Raw genomic sequence first — 22,472 nt, forward strand, 5'->3', positions numbered from 1 at the left:
AACAAACAGGAATGAAAATCTTCTGAAAGCCATTTCCAGTGTCATTGATTCATTTATTTAATAGAGCTGATTTAATTCCTAGGCTGTGTGTGTGTGTGGCACTCTTCTAGGTTCTTGGTCTCTGTTATGCATCTTAAGAAATAAGATAGGATTTGAGGAACTGGCCAATAAGCATATGCCTTACTAAGCCAAAACATTATTATTTCATACAATCTTTGTGTAGTTTTTCTACCTGCTCATAGTTCAAAATGATCAGGAGAAACCATGTGCATGTGACTCTAGGAAAGGTTGTAATTGTTATTTACCTTTTATTCCACCTCATACCAGTTTTAGAGCTGGCCAAAGATAAATAGTGTCTTATTTTCAGCTTCTCATACAGGTAATGTTGAGCAACGAGAATCTCTTAAAACTGATTCCTAAACTGCTACAAATTTTTGACCTTAAAAGATCTAGAACCAATCAGGAATAAATTATAATCAAATGAAAAAGAGAATGAAGATGTTAAAAATCCAGACTTAAAATTTCTATGTAAAAACGTATCATTTTGGGGTGCCTGGGTGGCTCAGTTGATTAAATATTCAACTCTTAATTACGGCTCAGGTCATATCAGGGTCATGGGATTGAGCCCTACATTGGGCTCTACACTGAATGTGGAACCTGCTTAAGATTCTCTCTCTTTCTCTCTCTCTCTAAAATATATAAAATGAAAAAAAATGTTTAAGAGTAAAATCCTATTATTTTTTAAATAAAGAATTCAGGGAGCACCGGGGTGGCTCAGTCAGTTGAGCATCTGACTGCAGCTCAGGTCATAATCTCACTTGCTGTGCATGAGTTCAAGCCCCACCTCAGGCTCTGTGCTGACAGCTCAGAACCTGAAGCCTGCTTCAGATTCTGTGTCTCCATCTCTTTCTGTCCCTCCTCTGCTTGCTTTCTCTCTCTCAAAAATAAATAGACATTAAAAACATTTTTTAAAGAATTCAGAGACCTAGGATAGAAATTTATTAATGAAATTTTAAATCTGAAACTAGAATTTTATGTAGTTTGAATTATGACATGGAAATTATATCATTTGGTTTAGCAGATGCATACTGAGTCCTTACTTCAAGCAGTATTAGCAAGACAGTTCTACATTGAGAAATAAGTCTTGTATGAAATAACTACAATATTACACAGAAAATAATTGTTCTAAATATTTATTCTATTTAAAACAGATAAATAAGAGATTTATTCCTGTTAGGAGGGATTATAAAAGATTTCATAAAGGAAATGTCATCTGATCCAAAGCCAGTGAAGGGGAAGAAATGTGGGGACCTAACAAAACCAACCCAAGTATGTTACAGGCTGTTTTTAGAGTCCAGCCAGTAACCCCACCTGAATGGAGTACTGGAGAAAAATAAATAAATGCAGATGATTTATAGTAGACCATGGAGCCCCCCAAATGTTATCACAGGAGCTGTGAGTTTACTTTGAAACCCACTGAAAGCCATGGAGGGATTTTGAAACAAGGCATAATAATTAAAACTGTCTTAGAGAGATTAGTCTGACACCCATGTATAAAATAGATTTTAAAATATCAGAGATAGAAGACTACCATAGAGGTTTTTGTTTATATTTCAAGTTGTTTATATTTCAAGGTTTATATTTCAAGTTTATTTATTTATTTTGAGATATTGAGGAAGAGACAGCAAGGGAAGGGGAGAAAGAAAGGGAGAGGGAGAGAATCCCAAGCAGGCTCCACACTGTCAATACAGAGCCTGACACAAACTGTGAGATCATGACCTGAGCTAAAGTCATGAGTCAGAGGCTTAACCACTAAATCGCCAAGACACCCTTGATGCTATTGTTACATCAGGTCACATGGGTCTAAACTAAGATAACAGAATCAAAGTAGATGGCAGTTCCATAAACATGAAACAGGAAATAGAATCCAGGACATGGATGCAAGAGACAGTGGTGAAGGATAACTAGAACTTGAGAATGCATGTCAGCAGTGAAAGAGGGAGTATAAGATGTTTTGAAGTTTGATGTCTGTGTGCCAGGGAAGCTGACAATGTTCTTAAAAAGAGAAAGATAAGGTTTGAGGAAAGAAGAAAAATAATGTTTAATTTATATAATAAATATTTATTGAGCATTTACTATGTGCCAGACACTGTTCTGGGGAGATGAGAATTATCTTTGATTTTTAAAACATTTTATGTAGAAAAGACACTGTTCCCAGTCTGTGTAACCCCAAAGGCAGAGCTGGAGCCAGTGAGTAGGAGTCAGGTAGGAAATAAAGTATCTAGTAAGTGGAGGCTTCCTGATAAGTAGTAAGAACTCTGTTCCAGGCAGTATTCAAGCATAAATTGGATGATAATCTTTCAGGCACACTGTGACAAGGGATTTCTGGCTTAAGAGAGAGGTTAGACTAACCTTCTGCAAGTTTTCTCCCAATTTTAAGTAAGAGTATATTCTTTCCTATGATCTAGTCCTGTGGGTTCTATTATTAATCTCTGGTTTCTCTTAATTATTAAATAAATTACTCAATCTGTCTGCCATTCAGTAAAACTCACACATTTGCATCTGTTATTCTTGAATTATTTTTGGTTAGGGCTCTTCTTTATTAAAAAATTCTAACCAGTAATGTTACCTTTCTAGCTAATTTAGAATGCTAACCCTGGTAGACTGGGTTATAAATATCAGAGGGATAAAGGATTTCTTGTGCCTAATAATATTTTTGTTTGGAAGAAGCCCTGCAAATGAGAAATGAATTATCTTGACTTCAAGATTGCGATGCAGTTTCTGTATTTTGCAGTAATTCAGAAAGGAAAAAAAAAATATCTCAGGGAGGTTCATTTTGATACAGCATGTTAAAGAAAGAGAATAATTATTCTCAAAACCCTGTAAAGCTTTAGATCAGAAGCATTTATCTGTGTTACATTAAGAAAAGAAGAAAGGAAAGAGAAGAAAAGGAGAGGAAAAAGGAAACCTGTAGTGAGCTCCGCTATAAGCTATAGTTAACGCTTTGCATTTCCTGGTGTCTTTTGAAACGTAAAATTCCACAACAAATAGCCCTGTAACGTATAACCAGTATGAAGATTCAATTCAGATTTAAGCCCTTTGGTTTGCTTTTGAATCTTGCTATTTTCTGCATTTGTTTTGACTGCTCTCATCATTCAGGATTGACGCTTGGATGGGTGTGTAGGAGGAAGCAGCAGCAGCAGGCTTACAGCTTGCAGACAAAAAAAAATCTGCCTTATCTGATGGCTATTATTGAAAATGCGAGGTGTAGCCTGGGCTGGGTAATGAAGGGGAGCGAGCGAGGGGGAGCAGGGAGCATGGAGCTGCATACTGATGAGTGTAGGAGTACTTGATAAAAAGAATTCTGGCTGCTGGCCGTGCATTGCTCATTGTGGAGTACTCCAACAATCACATAGAACGCAGACCAGCCTAAGCTGACAGCTTGATATGCCTTCTTCTTCTGCCTGGTTTTGGGGGCTGTATGACGTACTGGTCGGTAGTAAAGATTAATATGTAAGAAATGTGGAGCTAGGATCAAGTCATACTCCACAGCCTGCCTGGCAAACTATGTTTTACTTCTGACTTTGCTCTCTCGCTGAGAACATTAATCTGTCAAGCTGGCGGGCTCCTTTGATAGCAACTTTCCCAGGAGCATGATGTGGCAATGCCACCTCTCAGCCCAGGACTACCGCTATTACCCAGTGGACGGCTACTCCCTGCTTAAACGCTTCCCTCTTCATCCTCTTACAGGACCCAGATGCCCCGTCCAAACAGTGGGACAATGGTTGGAAAGCATTGGGCTACCTCAGTACGAGAACCACCTGATGGCTAATGGATTTGACAATGTACAGTTTATGGTAAGACTCTCTCTGTGTCCATGGAGCTGCCTTTTGTCTGTCTTTGCTTATGTTTCTTACACGGCTCAGAGGCAGCCTGATTTGCACCAAAACCGGTCAATTTATGTATGTAACTGCATCAGAAAATCGGATGCCCTTAGGACTGAACTTACTGTGTACATATAGACACTTGCTGAAAAATGAGTTCTATGGGCATCCATATACATATGTATTATATGAATGAACCGGTGAGAGTACTATTTATAGGCAGTGAAAGAAGATTAACATTTAAATTCTCCCTGTCATTGTGTGCTTTTTATAAATTTGTAATCTCAGAATACCCAGTTAGATTATAGTACTCTTCAGTTAATTCTAGATTCCTAAAACATATTCTTTCATTTGAGCATCAGCATTTAATGATTAATTTGACAATCTGTTATGTTTACGGTGTGAAGATTAATTTTTCTCCTGATAATTGTTCGATAAGCAGTTTAAATTATGTGGACGACCTTTAGTTTGTTAGCAAACTGCTTCAGATGGTCAATTATGGAGAACATTCACTTACTTACATATGCTGATTGAAGAGCACTGAAGTGTTATTTATTACTTTAAGTAAAAAACAAACACTTCCATCAATTACCTGTCTATTTAGAAAGAGAGGCTGATGATGGACTAAGTACATTCATGTACTTCTGAATACAGTCTGCATGCAGTCTAAACCCAGTATGTGCAAACTTCTCACTATGATGAATATAGGTGAGGAAGGAGGGTGGGGAGATGTGCAGACCCATAATACAGCTTTCTAATCATTCATATACCTCCCCCAGTGCTCATCAGTTTCCCTTGTTAAGCTACGTCACAGTTCTTATTACCTTTCCTTGCTTTTAAGTTCCCATCATACATATTACTGATCCCTAAATTTAGAGAGAGTGACATAAAATAACCATGCAGCACACAAATGGCTTGTAAAAATAATTAATAGCTATTTCTAAATAAAATGCTGGGGCTGACATCTGAAGCTTATTCATACCAGAATTGATAACAGAATATGAGAGCTAGTTATGTTTTTTTTTAATTTCCATTTGAGATGATTTTTCTCCTAGCCTGACTTGGCTGTTGTAGATTTAAAAATTAGTCAGATTGTTAAACTTCTGCCTCTTTTCTGAAAAAGTGTATCCCCCATGAGCTTTCATAACAACCTATATAAATGTAAAAAGACATACGAGCTTGAAATAATTTTATACATAGAATTCTTTATAAACCTGTTTTTTATAATAGGATATGCAGCTACTATTATTTTTCTCATGTTAAAGAGAACTGTCACTGATTAGACAGACAAGATATTGTGGTTATTGAAATGGGAAAAAAGTGAAATTTCTTCAGTTGCTATGATAGTCTTAGGACACTGAGAAGATTTAGGACAGACTTAGGACACTAAACAGAGAACATTTGGGAAACTATCAAATAGGATGGAGACCTTTTCATGGTTATTTATATTTACTGCACATTTTGATGTCTTTATTCTTTCTCTCTGACTCTACCTGTGAAAGACTTTCTCATTCCCGTTCCTCATACCCTTGTCCAAATTTATTCTGATCCCATGAGAAGTTAGGTTGGTCTTTGGACTCTGGCTACTTCCAAATATTTTAATTCAGCACAATTTTCCTCTGAATATTAAACACATTTGAGCAAATATAAGCCCTTTTTGAAAGCCTGAAAGTGAAAGGTTAATTAAACAAGTTTCGAATAAGCATTTAGAGGTCTTAAAACAACGTTCAGGAATGAATTATGTATAAGCACTCCAAAATGTATCTGGGAGGCAAAAATCCTGGGTATACGTGACAAAACCAGGGTCTGAGGTTCTTGATAGATTATTGTCTTTTTTTTTAATTCTAAGTTTTATATATAATTTTCCAGAAAATTTATAATATATATTATATATATATATGNGCAAATCACAAAATGGTGTCATCAATTGTTGTTTTATATGCTGCTATTCAGTATTTATTTGCTACTAGTGTCATAAAAAATCAGTTTCTACACTTATAAAATTTATTGATTGATTTTCATAATCAAACTTATTTAATTATGAATTTAGTTAAGTACACTAATATGATCAGCCCACTTTAAGAAACATATTTCAGTAATGGGGTGAAAAATCTGTTAGACCTGTTTAGTCTCCACTCAGTATCATATTCTAGCTTTTATTTTTTTTGAAGCACATTCTGACCTGCATTTATTCATCCTGTTGCCTAAGCAACAAGCACCACACTCCCATTAACTGTGATGTAGTGCAGGTCTTATTAGCTTTTTAGAACAAGACAGTAGAGACATCAAAAGGATATAATTAATGTTGCTTGAAACTTCATTGCACATCCCTGCATAGATATGCTTTATTTAGGAAACATTCTCAAGAGTTAATTTTTTCATTTAATCAATATTCCATTATTGAATGTGACTTTCAAAGTATTTATTGAAAGCTTAATTTTTTTTTTTACCAACTCTGTTCTACATACTCTCCCACATAAATACAATATATGGGTGATTTATCCATGTGGCTATGATTAGCTGTAATAAGGATTTCTTATATCAATTCTTAGACGTAGTGAGAAAAGCAGGACTCCCATTAATTTTTGTACCTCTATCAATTATTGCTTCTCCTTTGGACCCTTAATACTTACCCGTGATTTTATTAATGCATGAATTTTTTTTTCAGTATCTGAAAATCAAAATGCCAAACTTTTTCTTTATGTGCCTGGTCCTGGTTTGCTGACATTTGTGCACACAGTTTTGACTTTCTTATATCCTTAAATATATAAAATAAATGGAAATTGATCCAATTAAAGAATAGGTACAAAACTACATCTGGTGACCTAAGACTTTGGTAGAGTCAGATCTATGTTGCAATCAAAAGCTCCTTTAACACAGAATTGTTTGTCTGAAGACTTATCCAAGCCCCACTTACCTGCTCATCCCCTCTGAAGTAATACATCGTCCGCTCCCTCCTAGTAAGTCATATGCTGCTCACTAGCCTCTGGGAATGCTGCCGTGGCCCTAAAATATATCTGTGTTTCAATATTACTTTTCTTTTTAAACCAAGGAGTTTAGATATGAAGTGTTTAATATACAAAATGTACATGCATATTTACTTATTGTACATGTTTCTATCTTCCTCTCCTTTTTCCAAGTCTGATGACTGCTTACTAAATTTTAAGTCTCAAACTATCTATTCTTATCTTGATGACTGCTCATTTGTACTCTCCTCCCCCCATCCTCGACAGCTATTTCCTTTCCTTTCCCTCTTTCTTTTTTCCTCAGAGGTCCAACTCAATCCCTGCCTTGTTTATGTAGCTTTTCTTAATGACGTTAGTCCTTTGGAGGCTCTCATTTCTCTGAACTCATGTAGTGGTTGTATTTAGTATGAAAAATTACATTTGGCAGGCCATTATTCACTCTATAGAATTATAAATTTTCCCTTGTATATATCTTGTCTATCCCCCAAGACTAGAAACTCTCCAAGTCCATGTTCTGTGTGTTCAGTTCCCTTGCCTTTATCACAAGTCCTAGCATAATGCTGTGTACATAGATATCACCCCATAACAACTGGATACACAGCAGACTGTTGTAGATGGATCACCAGCCTCTTGTTTAAACTGGAAGCCTTGCTTTGCCAGTGGAACATGAAGCTTTAGTACCCTTCATTCATTCATGCAACAAACTCTTAAACATTTTGTATGTGCTAGGAACAGTGTAAATTACTGGGAATGTAACCATGAACAATACATGATCCTTGACCTCTAGTAGCTTACAATATTGCTCTCAGACCTATCGTATCATTTGCATGCATGTTAGACACACATTCCTTCATGTGCTCATATACACACATACATTCTATCACAGGGATCTTGCCCTCATTCTTTCATATAATCACCATCCGTCAGCATATTACTTACCAACAATTGCCTTTCCAGCAACAAATTACAGTAGGTAACTGAAGAGATAAAGTCTCTCAGAGCAGGGGGTAAAGAAAGATAAAGACACTGATAACAACAAAACACTGACAGTGCTAGGGTAGATTTATGGTCCAAAAACTGAATTAAGAAGTTATATTATTGGAGGAGGACTGATTCATAGCCTCACCAGGATAACTAGTTGATAGTTATATTTGTAAACCCTAATCAAAAAGGGGGAAGAATGAAATTATACCAGCTCATTTTTTTTTTTTATCATTTCCTGTGTTTCTAAGCAGTTGCCATCTAGGTTGGCTTAGGATGCTTTGACCATTATTAAAATGTCCAAAATGCAGCCTTTACAGAGTAAAAAATAAAAATAATTCCAGAAGCCCTATGTGATTTGGCATTTTTGTACACTTGGGTGAGTAGCATTCATAAAGGACTTGCTGAAGGTCAGAGTGAGTAGTGCCTATTAGAAACTGAAGTGGAGCCACAGAACTCTTGAAGGTCATCCATTTGGACAGAAGATTTAAAAAAGAGTGATCTTATAAGTATTTAGTTGAAATTTCCTTTTCCACTTTTGTGGTACATTTTACATGCTAATGCACTTACTTCTCTTTTCCTCTTTTACATAACTTTTCTGTAGTAAGAGCATTATTTGTAGTTGACCTGACAAAATGACCTTTTAAGTGTCTTAGAAGCATATTATGATCCAAGAAAGAAGTTAAACTTGTGAAGCAGAAAAACAAATTGTCCTTAAAGGGTAAGACTAATAACCCCCATGATGATTTCTTGTTTCAAATATTGCTTAAGAAAATTTTATAAAGTTACTGAGATTTCAAAGTCCAAGAGAAAAATACCTGCCACACTCCCCACACCATCCTGTTTCTGAAACAGTCTAGGCTCTGAAGTGGGTGGCTTTATAGTGAATGTGCAGCTATAATTTTACAAACTCAGTTAGTCCAGTATTTACACTTCCAGTATTTATACATCCACTTCTGCAAAATAAAAAATACATATATATTTTTTCAACTACAGGCATTTAAAATCTGTTGGCATCCAAAAGTCAAAGCCAGGAGGGAGTCATTCTTTATCTGGACAACAGCTTAATCACAAATGTAATAGGCAACAGCCTCGCAGTGGTGTGAGAGAGAACTCAAGTAAGACTTCTCATTTCCACTGTCTTGCTTCTCTATGATTCGGTTTACTCATCTGTAAAATCAGCCTAATGAGAGATCTAGGAGAAATGTTCTTTGGACTTGTTATTTAATATTTTGAGCTCTTTAAAGTTACAGGGTACAATATTGGTGCTGGCAGAGCTGTTAATTGTTCCTGTAGATCTCATTAGCCTTGGAAGGACACTGATTGCTTGTGCAGTGGAAAGTCAGAAATGAGGGCATGTTCAGGGCTGACCATCTTAGAAGAATGGCTTTCAGAAAAAACATTAGCTGAAATTCTAATCTGGTGATAGTGAGGAGGCCTTTTCTCCCACCTGGATGTTATTGCAGTTACATTTTAAGCATTAAAATAAGCTGCCCCATTTTCTAATAATGCAGTACTATGACTCCCATTACTAACTCTTGCTCACATGAATTGGCCTTTAATTTAGTCATGTAGCATATTTGCATAATTTCATCTCCAGTATTGCTTCAAATGACCAGATATTTGGAATGAAGAATTTACTTCATGAATTAGAAAACTTATTCAAACTGCTGAATTATTAACTAATTTTAAGAAATCCAGCCACAATCATATTTTTTGCTTCTTTAAAGAGACAGTTCCCTCAAACATGTGTTCAGAGGCAATGACCTCCATTTTCTCACTCCCATCACCTCCTTAACCCCTATAATCCTGCCTGCTTCCCAGCTCTTCTGCTAAAATTGTTCTCTTTGAAGTCAGCTGTGACCTGCTTCTTGCCAAATCCCAGCCCCCTTTCTTCTCACTTCATTTCTCTTGCCCGCTTTACAATGTCTTATTTTCAGCACCCATTCTTTATTGACGTTTACTCCCTTAATGATATTTATTAGGGTTCTGTGACATTACACTGCCCTTTCCAATCATTCCTGCTCCTAATCCTCCTCCTGTCTCTGAATGTGCATGGTGCTCTACCTGTCCATCTATTAGAGAGACCATTAGTTCTCATGGATCCATAACTGTCCCTACTCTGCCTCTTTCTTCCTGGCTTCCAGCGCTGTCCAGCTACTCAATAAACTTTCCATATACATGTATGCATGCAAAGCATTTAGCACAGACTTGGCATAGAAAATGCCCAACAAATGTTAAGTATTACTGCAGCCAGAGTGCTCTTTCTAAAGCACACGTTTGCTTTAGCACTACTCTGCTTAAAATAATTCAGTGATTCTCAGTTACTTACGGGAGATTATGTTTCCAAAATCCTTAATATGGCTTTCATATTCAGGATCCTTTATGTCCCCAATTTAATTTTCAGCCTCTTCTGTTACCATTCTCTCTCTACACTTCTAGAGAACCATGTATTTATCTTTCACTGCCTGGCCTTTGCACATGCTGCTCTTTGCCAAGAATGACCTTCCTTCCCCTCTTAACTCCTTTTTACCCTTTAGTTCTTAGCCTGGTTGTCACTTCTTTCAGCTGTCACTTCTTCCATGACCCTCCAAGCATGGATCAAGAACCCTTCTTCTGTAGTTCCCTTTCTTACAAGTTATTTTACTGTGACATAATATCTATTTACATATCCACCTACCCACACTTAAAAATAATAGAACAGGAGTCAGCAAACTTGTTTTTTCAAAGGCCAGATAGTAAATATTTTTAGGCTTTGATAACCATATGGTCTCTATGCAACTATTCAACTCTGCTGTTTTACTATGAAAGCAGCCGTAGACAATATATAAATGATGGATGTGGCTATGTTCCAATAAAACTTTATTTACAAAAACACAGATTTGGTCAAAGAGCCATAGTTTGCTGTTCGGTTAATGTACTTCATTATTTTTAACTCACTGAGAATTAGAAATATGTTTTCATCCTCTGTATCTGCAGGGACAACCCACGGCTAATACATGTAGACACAGTAAATGTTTAATGAAAGGAGAAAGGTAAAAAGCAAATAAGGATGAAGAAAAGGAGAAAGAAAAAGGGAATGAGGGAATCTGGCAAGTGGCTATAGCAAGTTCCTGAAGGCCTATTTGGTTAAAAGAGAACCCAGTCAATAGCTGAGGATATTCAGAGCAAAAACCAGCTTTCAGGAGACTCACAAGAGCTGGAGAGGGTGTTTTTTCTCTAACCAATCAGATGGGAGTGTATTTTCAGCAAGGGAAATGTACAGGCATAGGAACGAGAAAAGCACAGCTGCAAAGGGAGCCTGTAGTTCACAATCTTTGGAATTCCTTTATCTTCCTTCTTCACCTAATTGTGCAGCATTGTTCATGATTCAGCTTGAGCATCACTTCCTGCAGGAAGTATTTCCTTATACTACCCTGTCATCTGGCTGTCATAATCACTCTGTCTCTGTGCACCCCTAGCACCCTGCTCTTAGCCCTGTGTTAATCTGTATTATATTGCATTGTAATTACATTATATGTTCAGATGTCTGCCTCCCACCTTAAAGCGTGAGGTCCTTTAGAGCCAGAGATCAGGTCTTATTTATCTCCATATTCCTAAAGCCTACTACAGAGCCTGGCATATAGTGGCTTCTGATAAACATTAATTGGGTGGAATTTTAAAGTTCTGTTTGATTTCATATAAATTATCCTTTGTAATTCTCACCATATCCCTTTCAGTAAGTATTAGTGTCCCCATATTTATAAATGAAGAGAATTATATTATTATATTGATAAGTAGAGCTTAACAAGGTTAAAAAAAAATTACCTAGTACCACCTGGATTTCAAAACCAAACATCTTTAGTCCAAAAGTCCCTGATCAGTTCACTAAGACTATATTTGTTTGATCATTTATCCTATCACTCATTCAGTGAATGTTTAGAGAGCCCCTGTCAAATTGCAGGCATGGAACAGGATGCCAGTCCTCCCCTTGAAGCACTCCCAGCTTGTTGTACTTCTGGTCCTTTGAGATATTTCTTTATCTTATTTCTTAATTTTCTACCTCATCCCCACAACTTCTCAAGAGGGCCTCTGCTTTAATCAGACTGGAACACTCACTGCCAAGTATATACCTTTACTTTCTTCATAATTTCCCTCCTGCCTTACATAGTTATCTCCTCCAAATTGCCTGTTCAAGAAAGACCCATTCCTCAAGGCTCTGCCCCCCCCCTCCTCTGTGGGGACTCCTTCTACTGGCCTGGATCCTGCCCACCTCTCTAGCTTCATCTTTCACCCCTCTTAAGCTCTAGCCATGTTGAATTATTATAGTTCTACAACCGTGCCATACCTAATCACACATCCAAGTCTTTGCACACACTACATGTTATACACACTGTTCTTTGCCCAGTTCCCTTCCTGCACTCATTTTTAGCCTGGTAACTCTTACTTCAAAAGCCCAGATTAGAGGTTCCATCTCAGGAGCATTTTAGAAATTCCGTTGTGTATTGCTCAATCACCTTCACTGGCTTCCCATGGTACCCAGTACACATCCTTGAATGGAGCAGACTTATCAAACAGACTGAATCATCTGCTTTTTTACCTAGCTCCTTCCCCTGAAAGAAAGAACAGTGTATTATTTTCCTAGCACACAATAGGTCCTTGTATAGTTTGTTACCATAGCAAAGTGCCACAAACTGTGTGCTGTAAACAACAGAAATTTATTGTCACAGTTCTGGAGACCAGAGGTCCAAGGTCAAGATGCTGGCAAGACTGGTTCCTCTGAGGGATATGAGGAGAGGGGTCTGTTCTAGGCCTTCACTTGACAGCAGTCTTCTCCCTGTGTTTTCAGATCACAAATGTGTGTGTGTGTCTGTGTGTGTGTCTGTGTCCAAATTTCCTCTTCTTATAAGGGCACCAGTCATATTGAATTAGAGCCCACCCTAAGTGTTTAACAAGATTACCTCAGTAAAGACTTTATCTGCAAATAAAGTCACATTCTGAGGTACTGAGGGTTAGAACTTCAACATATGAATTTATGAGGAACACAATTCATCCCATAACAGTTCTTAATAAATATGTGTACATGCATATCCTTTATTATCCTTCATGCTGCCAAGCACAGTCGATAACAGCCACACAATAAGTACTTGATTAATTGAATTAAACTCAATGTATTTGAGGTTTACATGAGATTTTAAATGTTCAAAGACTCTGATGTTATTCTTTCATCAATGATAAATACAGTCTTCCTGATAACGCATAGTTCTGCATACATGGGTAATCATATACAAGGTCATACTGCTAGTTAATATGAGAAGCAGAAAGGTGACGACTGAGAACTTCCTACCTCTCTAGCCCTACACTCTTTCTATTATATTTTGTAACTCTTCTAGCCCCTAAATAAATCACATTTATAGGAAATATTCATTTGTTTGCCATCCTTATGGTTGATAACTATTTGTCAGAAAAGTCTACGGGAATAGGTGATTAGATAAGCCATGTTTTATAGGAAGAAAAGAAAATATAACCAATTTATAAAATACTGTTTATCAAGAACTTGTTATATATATTTTTACATATATTCTATTTACCTTCCCACAAATGTTATGAAGTATGTAGTATTAATCCAGTTTACCAATTACAAAACCTAGAGAGAGACCAAATATCTGGCCCAAAGCACTCAAGTTTCAAACCCAGGGCAATCCAAAGGGGAAAAAAAAATCAAGGAGATTTGCTGGGGCAACATAATGTAGGTGATCTGAGAAAGGTATGGGCTCTGAACAAACAAAAGTAACATAAGCATTCCTTATTCTTGGAGGGATTATTCAGAGTACCAAGAAGAGAGATGGGAGAGAAGAAAAACCTTGCCTCATGTAGAGATTAGGAAACCCAGACTAAGGAAACCTCCCACTGTGCATAGTGCTATAAAAATCATGCACCTCTAGGTCAACTCTGTCCTCAGACTATGAGACCACCTAAGTGGGAGCCATTCCATGCATACATGAGACACCACATCAAACAAGAATAGTGTTCATGGAAGACATGCTTTACCCTTTAGCATAATCTTTTCCAAAGTCTAATTAGTTGTCATTATGAATTGCTACATATTTTTACCCACCAGAAAACTCAAACTAAGGAGACACAGAAATAATACCTTCCAGGTCGTTGCCTGGACATGTCACTGACTTCATCCCAGACTTCCTAATCTGGTCTGTGGGTACCAAGCACATCATAGACATTGGAAACTATCCATTCATTTAAGAGCATATGATCTAAAAGAGTTTTGAGAAATAAGAGCCCTTATGACTCTACTTAGAAGTTATGGAGGCATATTAGAAGAAGTGAAAAATATGATGAATAATTAATATAGGCCTCTGAATATCAGGTCATTGATTTCTGCCCCTTGAGTCCACAGAATTAAATTTCAGATTGTTAAACTTTTACCTCTGTCAGACTGAGCAAAGATGATTAGGATTCATATCCAAAGCATTGTGGAACATCTTGGGTTTATAAGCCAATGTCTGTTTAGATGGCTGGCAAGAAGAATTAGGTTTGTCCTTCCAGAATTTTGAAGGAGATCTGAGAATAACAGCCTAGAATCTAAAGTATCTCAAGTTTATTTGACAGGAGTTATATTACACATTCTTTTATCAGAAAGGAGTAATCCTATAAAGAAGGAGCTGAGCATTTAGTGTTCATCAGGCCTATAACTATGTAACCCATCCAGTTATCTGCTAGCTCAGAACAAGTGAATAGAAAATACTAGAAACAGAAAAAAAAATCTACTCCAGAAATCCCCACTCTTAAAAAAAAAAAAAACGCAAGCAGAATATCATTAATATCAATTCAAGTATTTAAGAACTACTGGATAAATAACAATGAGGTTCTTTTGGGGGCTAATGGAATAGAGGGTATGTTATACAGCCAAAAAAATGTAAATCACTTACTTCCTAGTAATTAATTATGATGTAGTAGAAATGAGAATATCATATTAAATTCCTGTTGTACTTCAAAGTCTTTAAAATTCTTGCACATATATTATCTCAATTAATTTGGCAGATAGTATAAATAAATTCTGTTTTCAGTTTTAGCATAAATAGTGTGACATTAGGCAAGCCTTCTTCTCTGTAATCTCTGAACAAGCTGATATAACCTAATTTTTTTAGAACCCTCCCTCAATCCTATATCTGTTCTGGACGCTACCTGGTTTCTCTTCTTCCCTTCACAACCAAGCTTCTCCAAAGAAATGTCTAAATTGCTGACTTGCCCTTTAACTCAATATAATCAAGCCGTGATACAAGTATCCTCTGTCAACATCCTGAAATTATTTGTAAATGATGACTAATAAACTCTTAATTCCCCAAGTACAATATATTCTTGCCAATCCTTATTTACTCCATCTTTCTGTGGTTTTTGTTTCTGTTGATCACTTGCTTCCTTCTTGGCTTCTGTATCCTAGGCATCTCCTGCCCTGGTAGTCACCCCTTCTCTGGCTCCTTTGTAGAACTCTCTGCCTCTCCCTCCTTAGGGTTTAGCCCTTTTCCTCTTCTCTCATACTACACACATTCATCTTAGGTGACCTCACTTATACTCAACAAAGGCAAAAATTCTCTGCTTCTATATTGTACTGACACCTCCAACTCAAGGTGTCTAAAAATGGGAAGATCTTTCCCACAAAACTTGCTCCATGAGAAACCGATCAATTGAACAGAATGATGATTAGGGATCAAGTGAAGCGAGACTAGAGAAAGAGCCACCCAGAGGGCACTAGAAAACTTTACAAGAGCACATGCGGTGAAATACAGGGCACAGAAGCCGTATTGCATTGAGTGTAAGAAGTAGTAGAGTGGACAGCTATTGAAGGAAGTTTTGCTGAGAATGAAAGCACAGAAATTAGCAAGTAATTAAGAGTGATTTGGAGGACAAAGGAAGATGTTTTTATTTATTTTATTTATTTATTTTATTTATTTATTATTTTATTTTATTTCTGAGAGAGAGAGAGGACAACATGAGCAGGGGAGGGTCAGAGAGAGAGGGAGACAAAGAATCCTAAACAGGCTCCAGGCTCTGAGCTGGCTGTCAGCACAGAGCCTGACACGGAGCTCAAACCCACGAACTGTGAGATCACGACCTGAGCCAAAGTCAGACTCCTAAACAGGCTCCAGGCTCTGAGCTAGCTGTCAGCACAGAGCCTGACACGGAGCTCAAACCCACGAACTGTGAGATCACGACCTGAGCCAAAGTCAGACTCATAACCGACTGAGCCACCCAGGCACCAGATGTTTTTAAACATGGGAGAAAGAGGTCATGCTTTGCAACTAGAAGGAATAAGCAGATAGAAAGGGAGATATTGAGGAGCTCCTGGGTGGCTCAGGTTGTTGAGCATCTGACTCTTGGTTTCTGTTCAGGTCATGATCTCATGGTTCATGAGTTCAAGCTCTGCATTGGGCTCTGCACTGTCTGTGCAGAGCCTCCTGGGATTTCTTTCTCCCTCTCTCTCTCCGCCCCTCCCTAGCTTGCTCTCTCTCTCTCTCTCTCTCTCGCTCTCGCTCTCTTTCTCTCTCTCTCTTAAAAAATAAATAAACAAAAAATTTAAAAGGAAAAGAAAGGGAGATATCGATATTGGACAAGAAAACAGGATTGAATGAATGAATGAAGGTGAGAAGTGTTGGAATCCAGAGATAAGTGGAGGAATTGTCTTTGATGGGGATGTTCCTATTGTAAAGAAAGGAAGACAGAGGATAGGAACCATAATGATTTTTATAGAGAGTGATGAGAATATGGAGATATATTTCCTCTAGCGAATTATGAGACAAGGATGTGGATGATTTGAAGATAGAGGAGATATAAAGAGTCACTGCAGAAAGCAGGCAAGAAAATTTACTAGGAAAATGGAGTAGAACTCTAGGGCCATGTCAAGGGTTTATTTGAGATTTTTCATCATTATGCTCAGTAGGAATTAGAAAAAAGACTATGCTTTAAGGCACAGGATGACTTTCAAAGTCTGGCTTTTTTTCCACTTGGTGTGAGATCATGGGCTGGCCACTTAAACTCCATAAGCATCAGTTTCCCAAGTCCAAATAGAAGATAGTACTACCTGGTTCATAAGGTTGTGATGAAAATCAGATTAAGGCTAGCTCTGTGCTTTCAGTAAGCAATGAATCATGATGGTTACAAGAGTCTTGTTCCATTTAGCTGTTAAGCCACTTTGGAATTACTGACAGCACAATGATACACAGAAATTGCCATAAGGCTTCATTCCTCTTGCTTTCATAATACACCGCATATAAGGAAAATGTTTACATGAATTATGCTGGGAACACCAAAATGCTTGTAACTCACCTATCTCATGACCTTATGTTAAGTAATTCTAAAGGGTGTTGAAAAGCTATATCACCTTAATTCACTCTTACTCAGCACAGACCTTGATTAATCGACTCTACATACACTCAAAGAACTGAACCTTTCTGGTTTAGTGAGCACAGTAGTGCATGCCATTGGCAGAGTACTATGGGACTTCCAAAGAACTAGATTGCATTTAATACTTTCCCTAAGAAACTACTCAAGGACACCCACCTGCTCACAGCAATAAAATGTTCCCTTAATTATGGTTGATCAAATTGTGATAATTTTAGGAGTATATTTAAATATTCAAGAGTCTAATAGCTTTGTCCTCAAGTATACCTACCCTAAACTTGCAACCAGACTATAAAGTATATTAACAAATATTATGAAGTATATTAACAAACAGAGACTATGAAGACTTCAGCATTTTAAAAATATAAATCCATGTTTTTTAATATTTATTTTTGAGAGAGAGAAAGCGAGCATGATTGGGGGAGGGGCAGAGAGAGAGAGTCACAGAATCAGAAGCAGGCTCCAGGCTTTGAGCTGTCAGCACAGACCCCGCCCCCGTCATTGGGCTTGAACCCATGAGCCATGAGATCATGACCTGAGACAAAGTTGGATGCTTAACTGACTGAGCTACCCAGGAACCCGTAAATCCATGTGTTTTAAACATTAATATTTTATCCTTTAACATGTATTGACAATCTAAAGTAGAAAGTAGGTAAGCATTTATAAGGGGGCTCCCAGGAAAATCTTTTTGAATGGATTTCCTGGGAGATTTATCCATTCATTCCTAAAGAAATACCTATTGTGTACCTACTATACTCATCAAACTGTGCCAATTGTGGCAGAGACTACAGAGAGGTATAATACAGGCTCCTGTTAAAGATCCTATGGTCTACTAAGGGAGCCAAATATCTGTACACATTCAAATAGCAATAAAGGACAACAGTGTAAGTGTTTTCACAGCATAGAACATAACTATGGGAGAAATAAATGTTAGAATCTATGAATTTCTATAAGTCCTAAGAAGGAGGAGATGTCTATGAGTCAGAGTGGCCAGAGAAGCCTCTCTGAAGGAAATGAGCTTGTATAAGATTTGTGTAACAGAGAAGAATGGGGCCAGTGATAAAAGACTGAATAAAATCATGAACAAAGTTTGTGAGATCGCAAAATGCATGTAGTATTTGAACAGTAGAAATGACTGGTCTGGCACAAGCCTAGGGATCATGTAATGCCTCTGTGAATGAAAGGTTACCTACCTGTGACATAATGGTTCAGATGCTACTCATGCTCCACATGGAAAGATAGCTTAATGACCCATCCTATCTGTGCCCAGATAGGCTCATCCAGATGGCAGCACACACGTGCACATCACACATACAGACAGCAAAGGAGGATGAGCATAGGAACATCTGTCTGGCTGATTTGCCTTCTATTTCCAGGTATTCCTGAAGAAAACAAAGTTACTTGAGTAGCATTAACTGTTTCTCCAAACAAGCCCATTTTCTGAGGGCCAGTATATATCTCAAAGCCAACAGCAAACCTGTGTTTAATAGTTTCATATCATCTGAAATACCCTCCCATCCTCCATAATTAAATTTATTTACCTGTTAGATCCTTTGCTTCTTCAAAGGTATTCCCTTCTTTACAATATTGATATCAAAAGAAATTATCCTCACTTTCACTATGGAACCATGACAATTTCCAAATCACCTACCAACCTCCTGATCTTTGAAACTCAGAATGTTTGAAATGTTCCAATGATTCAAATGAAGGAAGATTTGCTTAGCCACAACTTTCCCATGCCAGACATTATGTTGGAGTTCCTAAACACAAGACTGATCATAATAACTATGATAATAATAATGATAATAATTATAAATGCTTATGTGATGCTTATATTCTAGGCACTGCTCTGAGTATTTTACATGTATTAACTATTTTAATTCTTTTGGAATGAATAATATGCCCAGTCTCTCCTCTCTTGAAGCTTACAATCTACTGGAGAAACAAAACTGAAAATAGATTACTTCAGCACAGTAACAAGTTGGAGGTATAATTCAGAGTAGAGTGGAAGCATCAAAATGAGTGGCTCAGGCAGGGCTGCACAGAAGAGGTCAGATTTACACTAACTCTTGATGGATTGGGGAAATTCGCAGCCTGACAAAGGCTGAGTGATAGAGCAGCCTTTCAGGCAAGTAAAACAGCATGTCATTAGCATGGAGGCACAGAAGGGGACATCCAGTAGTTTAGGTCCAGCTGGAAGGCAGGGGTCAAAAACAAAAAGAGGCAATACATAAAACCAGGGAGGTCAACATGGGCCAGATCAGCGAGAGTCCATTTTTATTCCAATCCAATGTGGATCTCCAAGGCCCTGCCTGTGTAATTGAGAATATGTTTATTAATTTCTGTCTATTAATATGTGTGAATCTCTGCTTTTCTTCCCTGTTCCGTACCCTCAGCTTCTTTTAGTTTGATGTACCTTAGGGTAAAGTCATTGCAGGATCTTGTCGCCCCTACAGAACCTCCCAGTTGAGCATTCAATGTCAGTTGACCAACCAGCTAATCATCAGCCTGTGGTTGTTGGTGATTATCTGTGCTGCTTGGCAAGGCCAGGTCCAGAGATAGTAATTACATTGGCGTCCCTGGCAACTTCTGGTGTCAGAGATCCCATTAGAAATCATTTTATTGATACTAATTCGTAAGATTGTTCTTTAGCTCCAGGAAAACAGTGCACATGAAAAAGCTGTAATCAGAGCTTACTATTTCAATAGCAGTCTTCAGAGCCAAAGTCGAGATGCTAAAAATTAAGGCTCCTCAGCTTCCTGTTACCCCACAACCAAGACAATGACAGTACTAAATATGGTCTTCCTGGTGTCCTAGAGAGAACTCTTGGAAATAAAAAAGAGGAAGAGCCTTGGGAAATTGATGAATGGATGCCCATGACTGGTTAATTATTTGATTTATTACCTTTCCCTCTTCCAAGAAGGTGGTTTATAATAGACACAAGAACAATTTAAACAATTCCACCGTAGCAAGAGAATTTGGGCAGTAGGACTGACACATGTACATATATGTGTGTATATATATCATGTACAAACGTACAAATGAAACTTAAATGTAAACAATGTCCTATATTTTCTCTCCACTCCTAACACCACTTTCCAGAAACAAATACCTTAAACATTTCTGTGCTTAGTGCTTCTGGAAATTATCTACATATGAGATGCATATATCCTCAGTTCTCACTCTAGACATCATTTACTGACAGAGTAAACAATATGAGAGTTAAGGATTTAGCTCATTTATACCATCATCTTTTTTCTGCCCCCATCCCCAGTAGAGTTGTAGATTGAATCTTGGCTCACAAACCCAGGTTTGAAATATAACTTTTTAATGTATTAAATCAACTTAGTTTTGTCTCCGTGCTAGAACTAGTATAAAATTCCACTGCCATCAGTATTGGCTTCTGATAATACTAGAGATCCATAATATTAGAGACCCGAGTGTTGCCAGGCAAATAAGGGAATCTGTGCTTTGTGGTGGTCTCTGCAGAAGTCTTCATTACCCAAGCTTGCTATGGTGCCATGAAGTACAGCGTTTCTCTGCCTCCATGCTTCTCATACCCCATGGGAAAGAATGCTTAACACAGATAAAAACCCCATACCTGGGTTCCTACTCCCACCATGATGAGGGTGGGCATCAATGATTGTGGCCACACACTGTTCACACAATGAATCAAACATGAGAATTATCCTAGAACTTACCTTTGATTTAATGTTAATAATTGTTTGCTTTTTCCTATCATTTGTGATTACTTCTCCTTTCTCTTGCATTTCTGCCCTAATTTGTCCTTAGGTTTTTACAGTCTCCATCATTTATTTTATTTTACAGTCTCCATCTAACTATTTTTCTGGCCTACTTTTTCTGAGGGACCCCTTTCCTCAGTCTTCCTGCCCCAAGCTGCACTTGTTCTCTGGGGCTGTCTCATATTCGTCATTCTGGGACTCTTTTCATTATATTCCTGTTTCTTGGATGTTTTCCTCTCTCTTGATTTGATTTTTTTCATACTACTGGAGCATACACTCAGATAACTTCAAAAATAGAAATAGCTGAAAAAGACATTACAAGTGAATTTCTAAGCCCTTGTGACTCTAAAAATGCCTATATTTTGCCCCCTTGGTTGATTAATATTGTGCTTTAGTGTGTAATTCCAGGCTGCATCTAATTTTTCTCAGAGCTTAGAGGACATTACTCCTTTGTTTTGTTGCATTTGATGTGGTTGTGGGAAAATCTGGCGTTGGTTCCTTTACAAGTGACCTTTTTCCCTCTCAGAAGCCTTCAGGATCTTCCTGAAGTGAAGATCCTGGGTGTCCCCATGTGTCACTAACTTGTGACTAGGTGGGTGTCTTTTTCATCCTGTATTGTACTTGCTAGGCACTTTAAATATAAAAATACATTCTGGGAAATTCTATTATTTCTTTGGTCATTTCTATCCTTTTATTTTCTTATTGTCTTTTTTCAGACTTTTATTAGTCAAATATTAGACTTCCTCAGTTGTTCCTTGATTTTACTTATCTTTTCTCTGACATTTACCATCTCTTTCTATTTTTATCTTACACTGTAAGAGATTGAGTTCCATCTTTAAATTGATTTTTTTAAACTTTGGCAGTAAAATGTTTAATTCCTCAAAGCCCTTTCTTCTCCTCTGTTCCTTTATCATAGCACCCTTTTCTTTTTCCTTACATATAACATTGCTTTGAATCTGTCACAGGATGCCAGTCAGAGGTTACTTTTATTTTTAAATTCTCTCCTTTGAATTATCTGTAGAGTTAGTCTTTCTATTGGGCTTTGTTTTTAGCTTTATCTTTCTCAGTCATACCATAGGTTCTCCAATGACTAGTCGCTTGTGGTTTTCTGTTCATATTTCAGGAAGAAGCAGTGGAAAACCTAACTTGGAAGCTCTGTGCATATAGGAACATTTTTTTGACTTCCAGGCTTCACTTTGTAATGAGCAGGGTGTCCCTATAATGATCAGGGTGTCCCAAATACCACCATACTAACTGTTCTAGTTCTCTGAAGAAAGGTTTTTCAGATGTCTTTAGAGAACAAGCATCTATTTTGTTCTTGGCCTGAGGAAAGAGATACTTCCCTGAAAGGGGTGGGGGGGATGGGCAATGAGTGTGGGGGTAAGGAGGCAACTGTACCTTACATACATAATTAATTTGTCCCAATTTTCTGTCCACTTCTCTGTATCTTCGTTCACTCTACCCTCCTCCTTTCTTCAGGCTGAAATTCTGGGGTTCCAATG

At 37.6% G+C, this 22,472-nt stretch overlaps 1 protein-coding gene across 8 annotated transcripts in view; it reads left to right on the plus strand.

Moving 5' to 3' along the window:
- ANKS1B (ankyrin repeat and sterile alpha motif domain containing 1B) overlaps positions 1–22,472 on the plus strand; it is a 1,065,677-nt gene that overhangs the window by 682,801 nt on the left and 360,404 nt on the right. For 5 of the 8 annotated variants that reach the window (XM_077772139.1, XM_077772140.1, XM_077772141.1 and 2 more), the window contains exon 15: positions 3,751–3,857. In XM_077772139.1, the coding sequence (XP_077628265.1) occupies positions 3,751–3,857 (107 nt within the window). Of the gene's footprint in view, positions 1–3,445; positions 3,858–22,472 lie in introns of those variants that run through there. The other 3 variants (XM_077772145.1, XM_077772144.1, XM_077772146.1) reach the window with 2 other exon arrangements.

Source organism: Crocuta crocuta, unplaced genomic scaffold (genome assembly GCF_008692635.1).
Source record: "Crocuta crocuta isolate KB4526 unplaced genomic scaffold, BGI_CrCroc_1.0 scaffold216, whole genome shotgun sequence".
NCBI lineage: Eukaryota > Metazoa > Chordata > Mammalia > Carnivora > Hyaenidae > Crocuta > Crocuta crocuta.